The sequence below is a fragment of the Micrasema longulum genome, unplaced genomic scaffold, assembly GCF_059751315.1.
Source record: "Micrasema longulum isolate JH-2025_06_02 unplaced genomic scaffold, ASM5975131v1 h1tg000979l, whole genome shotgun sequence".
NCBI classification, from domain to species: domain Eukaryota; kingdom Metazoa; phylum Arthropoda; class Insecta; order Trichoptera; family Brachycentridae; genus Micrasema; species Micrasema longulum.
The window spans coordinates 31,912-54,285 of NW_028278169.1; the positions used below are offsets into that span (position 1 = coordinate 31,912).

Genomic DNA, 22,374 nt, shown 5'->3' on the forward strand with positions numbered 1-22,374 from the left:
CGCCGATCTGCAAACGTTATGGATGCAGGTGATACGCAAACACAAGATCAACTTGCAGAGACATTAAACATGACTCGACAAGGTATTTCCAAACGTTTGCATTCCATGGGAAAAGTTCAAAAGGAAGGAAAATGGATGCCGCATGAGTTGACTAAGTGACGCATGGAAAATCGAAGAACCACCTCTGAAATTTAGCTTTTTCGGCATGAAAGAAAGAGTTTCCTGCATAGAATTATTGCTGGTGATGAAAAGTGGATATATTTCGAGAATTAAGTATCAACATCGGCATATTTTTTTAATGTTGTCTTTTTCTTTAACGGTGTATTTGATTCGATTTAAACTTCTTTTTCTTATCAATACTGAGGTCAATGCATATTTTTCGTGAATATCTCAAAACAAAGCGAGATAGATAAGACATACTTTGGGAATGGATGACTCAACTATACTATTAAATAAATTTGCAAGTGAGCATTATGAAATTTTAAAAAAATAACAATAATAATTAAATTCGTCATTGGCGGCTAGTAAGTGACAATCACGAATGCGAAAACTGACGATGAACGGAATTTTGTTGGATTATTTTGTTATGAAATGTGTTCGCCTTGTGGTGTAGCGGATTAGCACAATAATAAATTTTACCTACCTTGTGATATGTCTATTGCAAAGCTTAGTGTTTTATGATGCTACGATTAGAATAATGCGGTTTGAAAAAAGTTATTATTTTGACAAAATAATTTATCATTTCACGCGTGGGAGATGGCAGGATGAGATGTAATATTTTCTTTCGTTGCAATGCATTTTTTAATTCGACCTCTACGGCTCCGTAAATAATTATGTGTTTTGTGATATTTAAGGTCCGTGAGTTATTCGTGAGGCGTATTTAAAAATTCGCAAATCATAGTTATTAGTTTGTTTCTATAAATTCACTTGGTTTTTCCGAATCCCTTGTATTTCAATGATTGCAAGCAATTAGGATAATTAAACCCTAATACCTTTTATTGCTTGATGTATTTTAAAACAATACATGATATTAGTCCACCAGAGCCCTGATTATAATGGAAAGCCAACAGGGTTTTCTTCAATTGTCTATAAAGTAAAATCTAGTAATTTTGTACGAAAATGTGTGTATTTGTATGAAAATCTTAAGTATCTTTGTCAGTAAACTTTAATTGAATGTGTTTCTAAAAAATGATAATATTTAATTTTTCATTAAGAAAATTTGATTTTAGTTAAAATACACAAAGGAAACTATATACGTACTTTTATTATAATAACTCTGTTAATTTCCCATTGTTATACTGGCCCAGGGTATGATGTATGTTATACTGGCCCAGGGCATGATAGGAAGTTAAAATGTATGTTCAATTTTATCTACAAAGTAAAATTTAGCTTTCTGTATGAAAAATATAATGTAATTACAATTTTTTTTCTCTAAACTTGTTATTACCGGTTACCGACGAAGATACTTTAAATTTTCTTACAAATATACAAACTTTCGTACATAAATATCGATATTAGTTTATTACCGTCTTAATATATACCGATGAAGATAGCCGTTCATAATCGCGGCCCAGTTCACTTTATGTTAAAGGAATGTATTTCTTCCTAAAATTTTCCCAGTTCTTCTATTTTCTGAGTGGATACCCACATTATTTATGAACATCTTACCCTGAAAAGGTAATTTGAAAACGATAATCGTGATATTGTTTTTTTAATGTGCACTCGTTTTTCAAAGAACTCGGTTTTATAAAAAAAAAAAAATTCTTTAAAGAGATGAAAATATTTCTGGAATATTTGAATTATTATTTTGTCCTCGTGTCTTGTAATTGTGAACAATTTATTTTTTTGTATTTAATGGTTACAATAAATAAACATTTGCTTCTCATGATTTACCCAAATATTGAAATTTTGTAGCCATTTTGTATATAACTTGGCTATAAAATGGCACTCAAGTTGTGGTATAGTAGGGTTCGAAGATCGGACCTCAGATCCACGAGTCCGCGACTCTACCACGAAATAACCTAGTTTTTTTGCGTTGTGAATGTTTGTGCATTGCGAATGTTTGAACTGAACACAGTGAACACAGGGCAAAAACCCCATGGAGTTGGAATATGTGTTAAAGCGGGGAAAAATTAATAAATTTATAAATAAATTAAACTTTAAACATATTTTTTAAATGCACGTAAATAAATAAGGAAATAAAGTAAAACTAATAACAATATTACCATACTTTTCTTCTTCTTTATGGGTCCACTTCACATCAGATGTTGGCTATTATCATGCCAATTTTTTATTTTGTCCGCGCCGACTCGGAATAAGGATTTGAAGCTACAGAAGGACCACCCTCTAAACCCTTCCCTTACTGCGCTAAAAAATCCGCGTGTGCCGTGTAGTCAATTCACATACAAACACGAGGGATTTACAATCTGAAAAATGGAACATTCGTAAGCAGTTACTTCAATGAACTATATTTTAAGTCAAAAGTGATAATATTTTAAATATGATCGCTAAAAACATTAAAAATACTTGTTAATGCTCACAGCGCTAGCAAACCACCCACCCTTAGCAAATCTCCTAGAGCAACTGGAGTTTAGTGGCCAGTGGTACAGGCTGACCTGCGTCACGCGTAAAATTGTCTCTCGCTCGCGAATATATCTATAGCATCGAGAGTAAGACGTATATTCTGTACCCTTTTACTGAATCGTCGCGACAATGCGACGCATCGGTAAGTTTTTTTTATGAAAACGCCTTTTCTTTGCGCAATCGGTATTTATTATTTAATAATAAATTATTTCATTCGATACGTAAATGTATAACGGGGGAATACCGAAAATCGTAATCCAATATTTATTTTATTCACAGAGATATAAAAGTTATTAGATGCAATGTGTATTTGTTACATATCACCGAGAAGGGAGAGTTAAGATTTTGATCTGCACTGTATTATTCTCAACTTTTCCTTGTAATACGATCCGATATATTTCATACTTCCACTGCACAAAATGTTCAAAGTACTCTAGCTTTCTTTTCTTGATTGTTTTTTATCTTTTGTCTTTCTTTTCCCACGCGTCTCGCTACTTCTTCGGTGTGAACTCAGTCTACCCATAATATTTTAAACACAATTTTAAAGCGCCACATATTATGCCTCAATCTTCTTTGTGATAGCTTGATTTCAGTCTTTGATGCCGCGTATAACTTAAGATATTTTAAAATGCAAAAAAGCGCGTTGCGTCGTCTCTCTTCGCAAATTGTTTATAATCTCAATTGGTATCAATCATTTCCTCACGGGAGAGTGTTGCTGTAAAAAATGCTTGATAAAATAAAATAATAGTCCCCAGTAAGATTGGATGACGTGACTCGTATCACTTGTATCCAGACAAATTCCAACGTATTATTAACGGAGAATGATCGCGAGTGCCGTCGCATGTTCTTATGAATTATTTTCCTTCCCCGTAATTTCTTCGATTTCGCATTATAAATTACTATACGATGGTCGAAATAGCGGATTCAATTTATGCGATAGTTGTTTTGACGCGCGTGTGCGTGAGAAATCTTATTTATTGTTTGTAAAGAATATCTAACAATTTAGGTAGTAAACTTTTTTTTTAATATGACCTGGAGTAATTTTCCTTATAATATTTTCAGTTAGCAGATTTTAGCACTAATTAAATCATGTAAAATATATGTCGCCGCCAAAAATTGTAGTTAAATCAGCCTGAGCAGCTAGGCTAGGGATGGCTAGGCCGTTCCTTAAATGAACGTTTAACTAAAGGGTTGGACGTCGCTTAGCTTCTTTTATTTTAATGCAGCAATGATAATCGTTTTATTGTTTAATTATTTAGTTAGGATAGGTTGGGTTAAGTTTAATAAAAACAAACGTTTTTTTACTTAACTTAATACTTAATTGAACTTAATAATTCAGCTTTAACTTAAATCAGTAAGTCAAGTAAAAAACTAAATATTTTTTATTATAAAACAACCCAGCCTATCCTAACCTAATCCGGTGGCTTTTGGCTCGGCCATTTCTAAAGGGCTAGCTTACAATCAGCCAACACGTTGAGCGTTGAGTTTTCTAAATTCATTCAACGAATGGCCTAGCCATTCGGGTGAATGCCGGCATTTAATGAACAGCCTAGCCGCTCTGTTGAGTAGTTGATTAACTATTTGTCGGCGACAAATATATTTTGGAACTACGTAATAAATTAGTATTTTAAATTAATAATCAAATATTTAGTAGAACCTAAGTAAGAGCATGATGACGTCCTACCCCTATTTTTCCTAAAATCAATAAAAAAACTGACAATGAAAAATATTGAATTTTGTTAAAGAGAAGATTGAATTTATATAAGATTTAGATGTAGAATAAAACTTAAAAATGCAAAAGAACTCATCGAACTACTTAAACAATAAACCAAAATTGCAGTACACGGTAAGGCATGGAAATTAAAGTTTATTTTTTACGTTAACGGTAAAAATGTATAAATGAAGGTACGCATTGTTTGTTCTCATTTAAAGAGTCTAGATTTAAATACGGCATTCACCTTTTGGTCGACCAGAATTTATCATATATCGTTACTGTAATATTTCATAGAAGACGTCACTGTTCGTGTTTCTGAAGTAACACTTTTTCTTTCAATATATTGTTATTACGTATTATTTTTTGCAAATAAAATTTCGTTTCGTATAAAATTCTTCTAAGTTATACTTCGAATAAATAAAATTGCTGTGGGTCATAAATGTTGTTTATGTAGAATTAATTTGATCAAGTTCCAATCGTTTTTATATTTCAATATAGCCCACCTAGTTCAAAGTTTTACGCGGAGGCATACCGCAAGAATCATAACATTTAAAGATTTTTTTATTGTAACCACATTAATCTGTATTTATATAGTTGATAAAGGATTTTGATGTAACAAACTTGAAGAGAGTTTGAAATTTTATTTTATTAAGTCTTACGAAAAGTAACGTTATTTATGTTTTAAGGGATCCAAGTATAGCGGGGTTTTTTTTACCAAATATTTCAACTTTGAAGCTATTTTCAATCCGTCTAGAGTATCCTACGTACACTGACATACATAATTCCTCTAATCGTCCAACCTCGCATAAACACTCAGAATTTCACTCTATGATCCATCATCCATTAAATATTCCAATGTCAAACTTGACTTTTCAAATATGATTAAATTCCATAAAAACGATTGCTATTAATAATGATTACCGTTCAAATGTTAAATATAATATTTTAAATAAAAAACAAACACATATTATTCAAAATATATTCCTGTTTTCAAACAATAGAGATTTAAATATTGAAAGACGATGGAAAAGATTTTTGTACATTAATATTTTTTCAAATAAAATTTTAAAATAGTTACCGGACGACATAAGGCCAGTACATTACACAAACAACAATACAGGAAATATACTAAAACATACAAAATAAAAAACTAAAATATAAATTAGGCATTTACAAGTTAACTTGTCATGACTGCAATTATTTTTTTATTGGAAAAACATCACGAACGTTTAAAACTAGAGTCAAAGAACATATAAGATGTCTTAAAAAGAGTAATTTTTCTGAGTTTACAGAACATATTCTTACAAATAATCACTAATTTTAGAAATATTACACATAAACAAAAAAGGAAGTACACTTAACAACTTGGAAAATTAGAAATTAGAAAGGCTGTAAATAACAATTTAAATATTATTTTTAATCAAATAGATTTAAGCGATAGTTATATTTTGAATATTATGTTCCCTCTCCCTAAATCCACACATAAACTCCCAGTTTCTACTCCCTCTCTTCTCCCTTAGCCACACCCACTCTACTCTCACTGTGTAAATTTTATATACATATATTATGTTTGTTTGCAATTAAGCCTGAATAAGGCATGGTGTTGTCGCCGATTATTAAGTTATAAAAAAATAAAGTGGTACATAAATAAAACGAGGTTATTTATTTTTTTGAAATTTGATTAATAATGTTCCACAAAGTCAGTACTTCAAACATTGAAAATATTCTTTATACGCACTGAAGATTGAAATCTATTTATATTTGTGCATTTGTCAATTAACAGTATTTTTTTTATTGAAAAGCGTTGCGTTACCTTGTTTACTCGAATGATCATTTGCACATGCAAATGGAAAGTTGGTCTTCCGCGAGTGATCTCGGTCGCCGTAGAGAGTTACAACTCGCGAGATGATTGAATTAGAAAATTCAGTATCTACGTACTGCACATAGTCAGTACTTCGAGAGTCTCCTCGAGAGAGCATTATGACACTAGTTTCTAGGAATATTTTAATAAGACGCATCTACTGGTCGTAATAATGCACTACCGCTTGCTGCTGGGTCGTGCTATTCCATAGATGATAATACATATATATTTTTAACTTTGTAAACCATCAATGATAATGAAAGGTAAGAATTGAAAAATGATTCTAACATTGCTCTGTAGCATTCATTAGATTGTCGCTGAAAACATCAAACGCCTCCTAAATACTCATATTCCAAATTATTTTTCCTCTTTTTCGCTGAGTTATGAGATATTTAAAAAGATTCACACGCTTACTTTTAAAAGTTTAATATTAGCCCAAAATCATCGTAGGTGTGTAAGTGTAGATGTGTTTTGCGTGTAGTTATTTATAGGCGATTTATTTCAGTATCATTTACTATACTTGTAGAACATGTAGGAGTTTATTTTACAACTATTGAAAGCAATGCATACTTTCTGGTCGTCAGTTTATGACAAACCAATAGGAATAATTTATGCGGCATTTACTTTATGACAATAGCTTTTTTTACGCCTAAGATAAAAAAACATAATCGGTTAAGATACTGATTGTCATTTTTTTCAAAATCTGACCCCTTTGAATGTGTGCGTGCCTTCGTTTCGTAAGTTCGTTCGTATCCTGTACATCAAATGCCATCAATATTGTTTTTCGCTCTCGTTACGGCTACATTCGAGCGGATACTACGTTGACACGTGCTGAAAAAATCTGGTAAAACCGAGTTTCCGAAGAGAGAACTTTTGAAAGTATATTGCGAAAATTTCTGACGAATGATTGCAAACATTTTCGGAACCCTCAAATAACTTACCTCACTCGGCACATGGACAAAATGTGTAATATTCTGAAAAAAATCATATTAAAGGATCACACAACTCAATATAACTATACTTTTTAGTATATTGCAAGAGGGCATTGTGAAATTACGTCATAAAAATGACAATAAACGAATTAGTATCTGCATCCTTAAATTCGTCATTGGCGGCTTGTGATAAACACGAATGCGAAAACCGACGATACTAAAAAAGTGCCAATTTATGAATGGAATATTATTGGATACTTCCTCTTCATTATTGTGTTATGAAATGTGCCTGTCTCGTGGTGTAGTGGATTAGCACGTTTGTTTTCTACCATATATGAGGTCCCGAGTTTGATTTCCAACTAGGACCACTACGTACTATTTTTCAAATGTTGTTTTTTTACTCTAATACTTTATACGGATACGCTATTCAAATTCCCGTAAGATTGTTAAATAAGCCGTAACAGAAAATGTTTTACGAAATTCTGACACTAAAAAGTATACTTTAAGTAAAAACTTTGAAAGCCGATGTCTCAGAATGAAGTTTTTGCACATAAATCATCAGGTGCTGCTTAGGAGAAAAGTGTGTAAAAAAATGCCTTATACCTTTCCCATTTTCCGCGTATCGGAACGGCTTATAGCGCATGGCGCCCAGAAATGAGAAATTGTGACGGCTGACTAGTGTTACGTGAAAAGACTTGGCTCGCAATCAGTTAAATGTAACTTTTTAATCAACTCGCCACTCGCCACTGACCTTCAGACTACACGAGAGTATTTTTTTAATCGCGTTTTCCCGCCTAAATATTTTCCCGGATGGTTGGAATGCTTTTGCAGAATTCTCGGCGTGGCGGCCGGCGTAGGTGCTTACGCGGGCGGTTATTTATATTTATAACTATTTCAGTCGTTATCACAGCGTGGGAGGAACCAAAGACACAGTATTATTATTTATTAATAAAATAATAAGATCGCATTGGTGGCGAAAAGTGAACCGAAGTGGAAAATACAAATACTTCTTAGGTAAAAAACTTTTTCACAACATTCTCTTACGACGATTTGTTTTAAGTTTAAGATGTAAGGTTTGACAATGCAGCGCTCTATGCACCACCGGGTGCGAAAAGGGATATGATGTTTTTCACAACAGTATTTCATTTCTTCTTGTTTTAATGTAATTAATCGTCGGGTTTCTGGCATAAGTACGTTACTCACATTTCACTAATTGTGACATATTGCACTTTTGGATTTAAAAGCTCATCCCAAATTATCAATTTAAATAAAACCACAAGAAGAATATTACAATTTTTTTTTTTTTAATAATATACGACATATTTTTACTGACTTTTTAAACAAAGATTATTTGATGCCAGTTATTTATTTATTTATTATACGGCCTACGCCAATTACAATAGTTACATAAATAAACATATATACAAGAAACTGAACAAAAAGAACATAAAACTATGTCAACATCATCATCATTCCCTTTCCGCACCTAATGGTGCATAGGGCACTGAATTGGTATATCAATCGCAGCGTATCTTGATCATTTTTTTTACATGTAGTTAACAAAAACTGTTTGGCAAAGATAAACAAGGGCAGTAAAATAATGGTATTTATTATATTCAGTATTATGAATCTCATTTTTTATGTATGTAGTTACCAACTTGTGCCAGAAACCCAACGAAATGATCAACATACACTGCAATTATGTGCACAAGTTCATGTTTTCTTTTCCTAACTCTTATTGTTTTTGTTTGCCATTCATTTTATTGTTTTGCCTTTTCATCGACAGAAATTGTAACCGTTGTTGAGGATTGCGTGTTTGACTACCATGCACGTGGTTCCGGGTACGATTCCCGACAAGTTGGACATGAAATATTTATATAAATGTATCTTATAATTATTATAATTATGGATAACTTATAAAGCGCCATTTTCGTAATATACCTTACAAAGTGATTATATAATTAAATAAATTTAATTTTTACTTTTTGAATTTGTAATTTAAGCTTATCTTATTTGATAACATATAAAAAAAAAATCACGTAACTAAAAAAATATTTACGTCATAATTATTTTATTTCTGTTTGCCTTTATTTATTAATTTTTAATATTATTTTACAACAATAATATGAGGTTATAGCAGGCGTAAAAATATAACCGTTCTCGGGAGCCTGCTTTACAAATTTTCCATAGAGCGTTTCCATAATTTATAAAATTTAAAAACAATATTTAAAAAAAAAACTATGAATTATATAAATTGTGTTTATTTACAATAATAAATTTATTATACATAAAAATTTATAGTTGTATAAAATTTTAGTTTTATAGTAAATTAATTATAAAAAAATCATTGAATAAGTTTTTTGTTACCCACTGTACAGATTTATAATCAAATTTATATAGTGTTCTTTGTGTGCAAAACATGTAGAAGATAAAGAGTAATAAATAAGTGTTATCATTATTGCTGCACACATCGTTCTGTGTCTTATATTTCACCATAGTTATTATAACAATGAAACACTAAATACATTATCCCCTTTATCCAAATTAGTAATATCATTTGATATAAAACACCAAACAATGGAAAAAAAACTGCCAAATAAAAAGGTACATATCACATATATGTATTTCGTTATGAGTAATAAATACGTATTATCATTATTGCTGCACACATCGTTCTGTGTCTTATATTTCACCATAGTTATAATAACAATGAAACACTAAATACATTATCCCCTTTATCCAAATTAGTAATATCATTTGATATAAAACTCCAAACAATGTAAAAAAACTGCCAAATAACAAGGTACATATCACATGTATGTATTACGTTATGATTCATATCATTTTATTCATATCATTGCGTAATAAATAAGTATTATCATTATTGCTGCACGCATCGTTCTGTGTCTTATATTTCACCATAGTTATTATAACAATGAAACACTTAATACATTATCCCCTTTATCCAAATTAGTAATATCATTTGATATAAAACTCCAAACAATGGAAAAAAAACTGCCAAATAACAAGGTACATATCACATGTATGTATTACGTTATGCGTAATAAATAAGTATTATCATTATTGCTGCACGCATCGTTCTGTGTCTTATATTTCACCATAGTTATTATAACAATGAAACATTAAATACGTTATCCCCTTTATCCAAATTAATAATATCATTTGATATAAAACTAAACAATGGAAAAAAGTGCCAAGTAGGAATGTAAATATTATACATATATGTAATATGTTATATTGAATTCACGAATAATAAAAAATCGTTAAATGCGAAAAAAAAATTCATAATAATTACTTTTGTATTCATTCATTCGTTTTCCATGTCTGCTTCCTGGTTGGAGCATATGGTGTCTACAAAGAGCCTCCAGGCTTCTCTGTTGCCTTAATCCCGCTTCGTTTTAAATGCTGTTACACCACTCTTATAATAAACAGACCATATAACCTTTAGTTTTTTTTAATTACCCATTTCTTTTCAAACCCAATGAATATATCAACATTATTATCAATTCAAATATACCTATATTTTTTGCTACGAATGCGAATTTGCTATGTGATTCCTCTACTTTCGCAAAATGTATTTTTTTATTGGATCTTCTGCTATAAATTCCGCCAGTTTTAAATGGTAACCATAATATTATTTGTTCTCCGTTACAAAGGGACAATCAACCCTTGAGTTATTCAATATTCTTCTATAAGGTTTCCCCCCAATACATAATGTGTGCTTTAGAGAATTACATAATTACCAACCTTGGAAGTTAGGTACCCGGTTTTTGTAAGGTTTCTATGGGGTTGTGTTCATAATATCCTGTCTCGTTATTCTTAATTCAAAATATTATAAAGAAATTCTTGATGATTGCGTTGTTCGGTTATTTTTTTATGAATTCCTTCTTAAGGCTTTATGTATTTTTACATGAAATAAAATGGGTTACCTACATATGGCGGGTTTACTCGTGCAAGCAATTATTTAACTGCTTTAACCATATGGCGTGCAAATAATTTTAATTTATCATGCTGCATTGGTACATACAGCTTTCCTACCACATACCGCACACCGCATCTGAGGACATAAGTCTCCTTGGCGGTGCCCACATACACGGAAAATTTTCTCGTTGTCAAACGAGAAAAGCTGCCCGAAGGAGCTCTCTGAAATCTGGTAGCCTTAGCATCTTTGTGCTGAAAGAAAGTAATCCAGAAGTACATGTTATACGCCAGTGGGTACATACGTTAAATTAGTCAGATTTTTTAAATGCTTACATTTCTATGATTTTTTCACACTTTATAATTATGAATATGTTCTCAGTGTTAAAAAAGCTCATCTTTGAGAATGTATTATATAATTTGGACAAACTCCAATTTTCAAAACGATAAGTTTTTCTTTTGTAAAATATTTTTTTTGTCACCAAATGAAATTCGATGTCTGACCGGAACTCGTTGACATGGTATATCTAAAATTCGATCAAAGGGGAAATTTTACCTAGCCCTATTTTATTTTGAACGAACTGAACCCGGCAATGATATGCTATTGCTAGATTTGAGTTTTGACTGCATGTCGGACCTTTCATGCCTAACTAAATTAGACAAAATCTACTTTTCGCTGTCCCGTTTTCCGCACCTCAAAACTGACCCATTTTGTTATTTTTTAAAACAGAGTATCAGAATGAAATTAACGGTATGCCGTTATAGAATATTAAAGCGTTTTTCAAAAATATTTGCCATATTTGTATACCATGCGTCCGAAGACCGCAGATGAAACTGGTCATTTTACGGGTTTTTGAATGGTTCTAGTTCCCGTAACAAACAATTGATCCAAACAGCAAAACTAATGAGACACGCCAATGCTTAGTATCAGTATCCATAGTGCGTATCACTTATCTAGTGCCATAATCCAAGGTGAAAAACGGGAATACGTTAGTATGAAGAAAAGTCAGACCGCGATAAAACATTATTAAGTTTAATTACAAAACTTTGTTTCATAATGTTTCTACGTAACCATAGAAACAGGTTCGCTTTTCTTAAATAAAACCATCGACCTTTTAATACTTATAGACGATCCTTAAGCCCTCTAAAATTATGACACTCATGCCTAAACGCTCAGTCATGCCCAACGCGTATTTGTTCGTTCTTTAACCGCCAGTCGGTTTTTACGTGAGCTTGATATTTCATTCGAAACAAAAATGCCTGATTGTGTCGTGAAGGCGTGTAAAAACCGTTCGGATAAACGTAAAAAATATTGCGATTTTTTTTATTGGTAAGCAGGTACCTAGGTACTTGTTTATGATTGAATTCCAAAACTTGAAATAATTTATTTTCTAATATAAAATTCTTGTTGCAAATGTCAAACTCTGCTCTTCTTACTAACAGGGGTACACTTAATGTAGGAATACGAATTTCCAAAATATATTAAATGTCAGTTAATATTATTTTAGCACTATCAAAAATCCATTTAAAAAAATGCGTAGAAATTACAAGGAAATAATCTAATTGGGATCCACAAAAAAAGAATTTTGTGTCTAAACATTCAAATACATTTTTTTTTGTACAAAAAATAACATTCTTCCAATTTTTTGTTTTGGTCGAATGGAACTCTAGTAGGTCGATGAATAAAACATTTAGGCCCTTAACTTTTTTTCTACCGATTAGATTGAAGATTTGAAGTGCTATAAATATGCCCAGCGTAAGTCTTATCATTTTTCAAAAAACCGCACGTAAGTCGGTCCAGTAGTATGTCGAGGATACACATACGAACATAGCTTTTTATATATATTGATTTTAAAAAAAAACCTCTCCGATAAGAATATATTAATGTTCTATAACTACATATGATAATTATTTGCTTTAAGTACATAATTTTTCAAATTTATATTTTGATTTAGATTTGATAATCTCGTCAATGGAATCCAATTCCAACCCACTATAAAACAACAATGTCTTTACAGCGAATCACATCTGAATAAACTTTTTTTTCCTCAAACATTTGCTCCCCTATTCCATTGATTTTTTTTCGTCCTTCCCATTAAAGAATAGTTTGAAGGACTACTTGTATCCCCACCTACCACCACATTATTTGTTTTTATCTTATTTTGATTTTTTTTTGTTGGCAGAAATCGCAATATGGCAACAGGCGCTGAATGTTTTTTGTTACTTTTTTTTAAAAATGTAAACGTCATTAAAAAAAAAAACTATATAATTAGTTGTTATTTTTATTGTTTCATTAAAACAGTAATTATTTATACATCAACTGTTATAAGGACCTTTTACAAAAAATGATTTTCAGAAATAATCACAGCAGTAAACAATAATTATTTACTACATAAATTAAAATAAAATAGAATAATTAAAACTTAACAATTTAATTATAATAATAAAAATACTTTATAGTTCTATTCCACTTTTATTTATAATTATTTATTTTTTTTTTTACCAGTGACCGGGTTTCGTCGTGACCGACATCGTCAGACATGTCGGTCACGACGAAACCCGGTCACTGGTAAAAAAATTATAAGATAATTATAAATAAAAGTGGAATAAAACTATAAAGTATTTTTATTATTATAATTAAAATGCAGTTCCACCAAGAAATGTCAGTAGAAAAACTCAATATACTAAACAATTTAGTGAATATAAAATATCAAACAACAAAAAAGTAAAAAAAGAAACATAACATCTCTAAATAAAAGATAACAATAAACATGAGGATTTTTTTTTTTTTAAATATAAATATAATAAAAAAAGTTGAGAATAATTTAAGATAAAAATAAAGTGGTTAGTATTCAACCAAGTAATAATAAAAAATAAAAATTATGCAACATTAGTACTTTGTAAATTATAAGTTTTTTAGAGCAATAAGAAAACTTATATATCTAAAAAAACGTCTTTATTTTATCAGTCGGTTGTAAGAAGTTGCCATTTGGCAATAAATCCACCAATGTACAATTTATATAATTTCCAACACGTTAAAATAAAGAAAATAATTATTTTAAAAAGTATTATTTAAATCCTTACAATGTTAGTCTTATGGACACAATCTGATTTGTAATAAGCAGAGTACAAAAGATCCGTTTTAATCCGCTCTTTAAAAAAAATGTTTTCTTTAATGTTGTTACTATAATAAGCCCAGCTGATCAAATATTTTATTTATGTTACCAGTAGTATTTTAAAACAATCGACAAAATCATTACGTGCACATTAATAGTAAAAACAAACACAGAAACTGTTTTTTTACGCTCCGCTTTTTTTAATAACCATTAATTTTGATATTAACTTTTTTTTCTCTTTTTTCCAGGGACCAGAACTGATTCGAGTTTCTAAGTTTTACAAGGAAGCGAAAAATGGAAAATTTCTAAGCTACGTCAGTGAAGATACTAGAACACTCTTCGATACTTTTAGAAAAGGAGCAAAAGAGTCAAGTAAGTGTTGTTGTTAGAAAATGGTAATTGATAATACGCACAGTAATTAATTTTCTGAATTTAATTGGGATCCGACACTAAATATCTTGTATTAGGTATGAGTATCACTATGAATTGGGTAGTTGACAGTGTTACATATTTTTTAAAACCATTATCCAAGTTTGATTCCGAAAATTTCTTCATAAAATACCAAGTAGGTATATCAAAACCTTTTTTTAAAAATTTGATTTTGAATTATTTATCTGTAAAAAATAAAATAAATGAATTACTACACTGGTGACCTTGACCTTGAAACCTTGACAATGTTTCGGTATGTTTTTTTTCATATGGTGTAAATAATTATTTGCAGCGGTGGCATCCATCCAATGAATGGATTTTTTTTTGACAGTGCCAAGAGTAATTGCATATTTGACATTGGAAAGGAATAAGACAAATGGTGCAAAAATCTCATGCATTATTCTGACCTTAGACATTGAATTTCTATATTTAATTTATTGAATTTGATCATGTTGTGTATTTCTCGGTCCTTCCAACTTCTGTATTTGAATCGTAATATTCAGAAACACCATTAGTCAACAGGAATATTTTTAAGGGGTCTACAAAAATTGTTTTATGTAATTGTCCACTTTTTACAACGATTACATTAAAAAAATATACGCATTATCGTTTTATCAAAAATTTGATGGTCAAGCGAATTTTAAATTGGCTTGACTTATGGCATTTAGTTAATGACTTGAGGGGTTTCTGAAAATAGCAATTAATATACGAGTCGTGCGCTTCCAATACCCGCCATCTCAATCATAGAAGATAATTGACAAAATTCAAAAAAATATTATGTCATTCTAAACCCTGTACCCCCGAAATAATTATGTAGTAGCTAAATCCATTTTATTTATTTATTTATATTTAAATTCTGTTCAAATATTGTAGTTCATTACGAAATGAGAAGTTGTGTTTTTTTATTTTTTTATTTATTTGTTATTAGACTATTAAATTTTTTAAAACTTTTTTATAATATATCATTTTATCAGCACTATGATTTTTTAAAGTTTTGAATTTCTGAAATAACTCCGCGTGTGACGTCAGAGGTTCTCTTCAGCTTATTCTCGATCAGTTCTGCCCATTGGTCAATTGACGGCAAGCATACCGGAAATATTCCATAACTCTCTTATCATTGGTTTATTCTTATGCACCAGTGACGTCGTTCAAAGAAGTTCGTTTTAATTAGGATATTTTTTATTATTTTTTTCGTACATTTTCAGGAAACTTTGCCGTAAAATTTAATGCTCCAATTTTTGCCGCGCGCAAGAAAACATTTATTGTATCAAATTTCCCGTAGGGCTGAAGTTTTTCATTACCGAATCATACCAAATCACGCCATCTCCTTAGCGGCCAATCAGAGTTAAGCATTTAAAAGAGAAAAAAAAGTTAATATTCATCTAACAATAAATAATGAGGAAGTTCGGTGCTACGGGAAATTGGATATAAAAAATGTTTTCTTACACGGGGTAAAGATTAGAAGATTTAATTGTATGGCGAAGTTTCTCGAAAACGTATGAAAAAATAAATAAAAATGCGTTTTGATAACAATTAATCACTTTTAAACGTCATGGGGAGTCAACAGATGTTTAGAATAGCCAATCAATTATGTTTTGTGGCAGATTTCCGCTTTCCGGGAAGCCATGTTTAGCCTGTTTTCATACCTACGGGATTTTCTTTAAAACTCTCCGACGAAAACTCGTGACGTCAAGGGCGGAGTAATTTTAAAGCAGCAAAATTTAAAAAAAAATCGTAACGATAATAGTACCATATGTAAAACAAAAAATATATTTTTAGATAGGTTTAATAGTCTATTAACAAATGAAAAAATATACAAAAACCACTGAACTTCCTTACTATCAATTACAACTGAAACGAATAGGATTGATTTTGATGTATATCATAAAAGAGAATAAGAACATTTTTGAGTAAGGATATGTAATTCTAGGCATTTACAGGACTTATTATTACCTGTTACCGACTGGTGCAACTCGGGCATGGTCGATTATTACATGAACATGTACATATAAATATCTAAAATATGGTTCACCGCCAATTTAACACATTGCCCAAAATTAATAGAGACAATCCCACTTTTGATACTGCTTGATATCCTCTAATAAAACTTATCCCTACAGACAGTATTTTTCTTTCCCAAAAGCGTTCCAAAACCTGTTGAATTTGTCCGGGATTTTAATAGTTAAGTGATAATATAGGTACTAATGTCAATTTCGACAACTCTCTGGGGAGTTGAATCCTTGTCTACGAACATTTGGACATACTCAAAATTCAGTAATAACTTGCCTCAAATGCATTTATGCGTAAACGGGATTGTGGTCCCGTGGCTAGTGTCTCGGACTCACGGATCAAAATTCCGTGGTTCGAATCCCACTCTACCCCAACTTGATTCCCATTTTCTAATAGTGAGTTATTTAAAACTTGTTGAAAATGGCCCTCAAAATTAAATATTTTTGACAGGCGCCGTGGCGCAGTTGGTTAGACGGCTATCTGTGAAACTGACGTCGCGGGTTCGATTCCCGCCGGTTGCAAGAAAAGAATCCTAGAAAGATTTTTTCTCAATTGGTCTGGGTGTTGTGGTGTATTTTTCATTACCTCCTTCCATATCCCATCTATACCACCTGCTGAAAAGCCTCAAAATAGAGGCTTAGCGGGTTATTCCTTTAAAAAAAATAAAAAATTATAAGAACGCAAATGAAAATAAAAGAAGAGGAAAGATAAGAAGAAAAAGATTACTTTTTTGAAGCTATGCAAATTATTTGTATCCTGATAATAAATGTTTTTTTTTTTTTCAGATAATGGCCCATGTATAGGGTGGAGAGAAGGCCCCGGAAAGCCCTACATATGGTCCAACTATAATGAAACTCTGCTCCGAGCCAAGAACTTCGGTTCAGGTTTAGTAGCTCACGGTCTGGTTCCCGGGCCTACCACATTTGTAGGTAAGTTTCTCCTTGGGCAGTGGTCGGCAAACTGCGGCCTTTTAGCCACTTCTCCTACGGCTCTCACAACGCAAATTATGTGTTCTTTTTGTTCGATTTATTTAGTCTGAAGGGTTTTAAAGAACAACGTTTAGAATTATTTCCATTTGAATAATGAAAGATATTGCAAATGCTGTCATTCAATGAACGGAGAAACATCATATTTAACTCAATAAAATTGTTTCAATTTCAACGGAAGGTGCAAAAAGTATGACCGGAGTAAGAAAAAGTTTTATTTTTATTTTGAAACCAAAAATTAATCATGGGATACATAAAATGGTATGTATAGCAACGAGGTACCATTGAAAATCATTGAATTTTGTGAAATAAACATTGTTTTATTATTTTTTTTAATAATAAAATTGATTCAATAGAGCTTTGCCTGAAAGTTTTTGTTGAATTACTCTAAAAAAACAAAGTCACTTAGGTATACCCTTCTACATAGGCATAATTAAATTATTAGTGATTACGATTACTAATGCTAATCAGGAGTCAAAAAATCATTTTGCAATCAGGTTGTTTCTATCTAAAAACATAATTTACTATCTGCTATATATTTTTTCTAACATAATTATAAATTTATCTCTTTTTTTTAGTTAAATAACACTAATTACAATGTCATGATCATTGAACGACACATGTAATTTTCTGAAATTTTACGTGAAATCGGTTTAATTTTTTTTTTTACACTTTATGTCTTAACTAGAATTACAAAAGTAGATCTTTTGATACATGGGTTAGTTATATAAATATATTTATATATTTTTTCAAATTATTTTTTAACCCGGGAATATAAAGCATTTATTAAGCGTGTTGTCCAAATGCCCTTTGAAATATATGTGTGTTTATGTAAAAAATTTAATTGAAATTTTTGCTATTATTTAATTATGTATGTGCTTCCACTTTCCATTATGTTGTATCCCAACTCAACACAGGGCCCTTGGCCTCATAGAGTTTGGGTTACATTATTATACTATTTTTTTGTAATATGTATGTATTTAAATGAATAAATAAATAAATAAAACCTTTTCAAGATCAAATATAAAGAAAATTCAGTCACTTTGTACACATCCGATTGATCCGAAAAGTAATTTTGTACACATGTGATTGTTCTACGATCACGAGGATGTATCAAGAATTGACTTTTCGTACATATTAATTTTTGGATTCAATATATTAATTCCTCGTTTCATGAAATTTGTATACCCTTTATACAAATGTCTTATTCTATTTCCAGGAATATATGCACAGAATTGTCCTGAGTGGGTGTTAACTGAACAAGCTGCCTATTGTTACTCCATGGTATTAGTTCCCCTGTATGACACATTAGGTCCAGATGCGTGTTCTTTTATTATAACTCAAGGTAAATTACACATTGAAAAATGCATATTTCAGCTAAAAATATTTTTTAATATTAACCCAAATATAGCCATGCAGTAATGCACTACTCAACATCCCTGAGCATACCTGTTTATGGTATTTTTTTAAATTCATTAAAACATAAGACTGCCATTTTGTAAAAAATTAAGTTAAGTTGTAAAAATATGTGTAGCAAATAAGTTGGTTCTTAAAAAGTGTATTTTGTTTAGTTTACTTATATTGATAATGAATATATGTACATTTTTTTTACAAGGAACCCAAAAACTATTATATTTGTATATTACTTACGATTTTAATCAACCGAAAATACTGCTGGAGTATTGGAACAATTAACATTATTTAGATTAAATATATCAATAATTTTAAACTAACGGTCCTTAGTTAGTACCTACAGTGAGTTTATGCTCTAAAAACATTTTTATTAAAATAATTGAGGTTATACCGTATTGCAGACATTGCAGTATCACCGACGATACAGTTTATTGATAATTCGATTTAAGTTAATATTAGGACAATTATAATTATGTTTATACTGTTAAATAATTCAATAAATGATGATGCTTATATTTCAAATCCAGAATACACATTCGACAATCGCATTTTTTACAATTTTTTTTTTTTTTACTCTGTAAGTTTGTTTATATGCGCATTATGTTCTCTGGGTTAAAATCAGTTTTCGTTTTATAAATTTTTAAAACTGAATACCGAAATCAACAGCAAAATGCATTAAAAGATATATACACTGAAACCTCGTTTTGCGGTTTCAAAATAACACAGTCCAAAAATGATTTTTTCCCAAAATTAGTTTTACAATGCATAATAGGAATATAATTGAAGACATGATTGGATAAAGGTGTGTTATGTGATAAAACATAAAGAAGGTTATAAATCTGTCAAATCTGGGGTTAAAGTTTTGAACACCAGTACAATTATTGATAATATAACACCTTTTGTGCTCTCAAAATTGGTTTTCTGCTACTTTTCGATTGTGTAGTTGGTTTTATATAATAGGGCTGTACAAAAAATCTTCATTTATGTAAAAAAAAAAAAAAAATAATTTGCAACATAACGCCTCCAATTATACTAGTTATTGGAACGGGCTACATTGGACTTACTTGGCGTATAATTTAAATATGATAATAATAGTGAATAATCTTTGTTACGATTTTTTAAAGCATTTTGATCTCACATTATACTTAAGAAAAATATTAAGATAAAATAAATAGTAATCAATTTATTTCTTTCTTTAATTCCATATTTGTTTTTATTAGCATACTTTTTTTACACTGTACGGGTGTGGAACGTATCCCCATGTAAAAATAGGTTCCTTTATATGTGAATTTATGATAGATTATAATAATAAATAAGATTTTTAATATGCCTATATTTTTTTGTTTATTTTATCACTCGATTCATCATCTCTATTTACTTTTCAGCTGATATATCCATAGTTGTATGTGAGGATGACAAGAAAGCCAACTTATTGCTGGATAAAGCTCCCCGCAGCTTAAGAAAGCTTATTGTAGTTAAGGACGTTCGGGCTGCAACACTCCAAAGAGCAAAGAACCGAGGAGTCGACATAGTCAAATTTATAGACGTCGAGCACGTAGGAGCACAGAAGGACTTTGCATTACTGGTAAGTTAAATATTAACTATAATTTATAATTTTTTTCACACCATTTCAGGTTAAGAGGCCTGATTACATCACAGAATTGTTATCTCATTGGCAATCAAATCATAAGGCAAATCGATTACACTATGGAAAAGCCAATTCAATTGATATTGTATAGTAAATAATGATAAAGATAAAAATAATAAATAATATTAAAAAGTATTTATCTCTTATAGAAAAGGAAACGAGTAGCCAACGCTCATAGATTTAGTCTTTGTTGGGTATATTTAATTTTTATTGTATTATTAAATACTGTTTGTATGTGTATAGTCCTCACAGAATTTAATAAATACTAAATAATGATAAATTTCACAAAATAAAATAAACAATAAAAAAAAAAACACATTTTTCATCTTAATTTTTAATTTCATGGCTTTATTCTAAATCTCATTTAATAATTAATACTTAATCACAAATTGTAATTATTAAGAGTCATATATTCATTTCATAACTAGATTGAATCAGAAAAAACTTTTTTTAATTTTATTATTGCAGTGTATATATTTTTGTTTTATAATTCCAAATAATATTGTGCCATTGATCCCTGGGACTATTGTGTTGGTATTTTATTTTTTTAATTGCCTATTTAAATTTTTTTTCACTTGATTGTTTATGACCCTGCTGTTTAGTTAAAAAAATATTTTTTAAAAAGGGTAAAGAATTTAATTTAAAGCACCACATTTTAAAATTAAGATAGTAATATATAGCTGTCACAGAGATCAACTTAAAATGACTCGAGTATATTTATTTTTATTTTATTTTATTAACATAAACGGCAAATCTGCCTTTTACAAACATTTATAATTCTAACATATTTGGCTTAATATATATTTTTTTTTTAAACATAAATTTCCTTATATCCAAGATTTATAAAAAAAAAATAAACCTAAAAATTATACAAGATTTATATTTAAAAAATTTACCTAAAAATTATACAGCATATTCAGTAGAAAGTTTAAATAATAAAACATTCTACAGTTATACAACAAGAAAATCATAAGTACTGTTTCATACAGCTGGGCAAAGTGAACAAAAAACTCTATATATTATGAAATGCATGAATAAATAAATATAATTACCATTCACCATCTTTGAAAAAGTTCAAAAGGTTTGTTCTATAAGAACAATACCCTACACTAAATATATCAGATACGTGGGAATAACTATTGCCGAGTTCATGAAGTTTATTTAATACGGCATTACAAGTACACACTGTCCGTGAATTGTTGCTACAAAACGGTGGCACCTGTCTAGTCATTCTTCCAGGCACCCTGAAGTTGATGAAAGATAATAGTTCAGGGCAATCCCATATTGAATTTACAATTTTGAATAAATTTAAAAGGTCTATAATTTTTCTTCTATCGTTAAGTTTTAACAAATTTAATGTTTTTAGTAAAAAAACGTAATTTAAAAATAGCGGGAATAACAACATACAACATTTGACAGATGATTTTGCTGTGAAATTGGCTTTGTTTTTATTCCTTCACTAAAACTAAAACATAAATATTTAACTGAATCTTTATTTCAGTTACTCTTTGTTACTGCTTTTAGCTGTTTTTTTCTCTCTTTAAACTTTTAAAAATGTCTAGTTTTATTTTTGAGATTAATCATAGAAAGCAGTTCTTGTGGCGGTTTGTACCAATTATCAACAACCCTATTGCTTAGAAATTATTCTGGTAGGTAGTTTAGATTGAATCTGGCATTAATGCACTGTCTGTGTCCAGGTGGATGAATAATACAGTTTTGTGTTAGAGCTACTCGGGTAAAATT

General features: G+C 30.2%; 1 protein-coding gene across 1 annotated transcript in view; it reads left to right on the plus strand.

Moving 5' to 3' along the window:
• The window catches only part of LOC148277789 (long-chain-fatty-acid--CoA ligase 5), a 50,159-nt gene that overhangs the window by 15,406 nt on the left and 12,379 nt on the right, over window positions 1–22,374 (plus strand). The window contains exons 2-5 of the mRNA XM_088232393.1: window positions 14,394–14,517; window positions 17,370–17,513; window positions 18,790–18,915; window positions 20,369–20,568. Coding sequence (XP_088088519.1) covers window positions 14,394–14,517; window positions 17,370–17,513; window positions 18,790–18,915; window positions 20,369–20,568 — 594 coding nt within the window. The remainder of the gene's footprint in view (window positions 1–14,393; window positions 14,518–17,369; window positions 17,514–18,789; window positions 18,916–20,368; window positions 20,569–22,374) is intronic.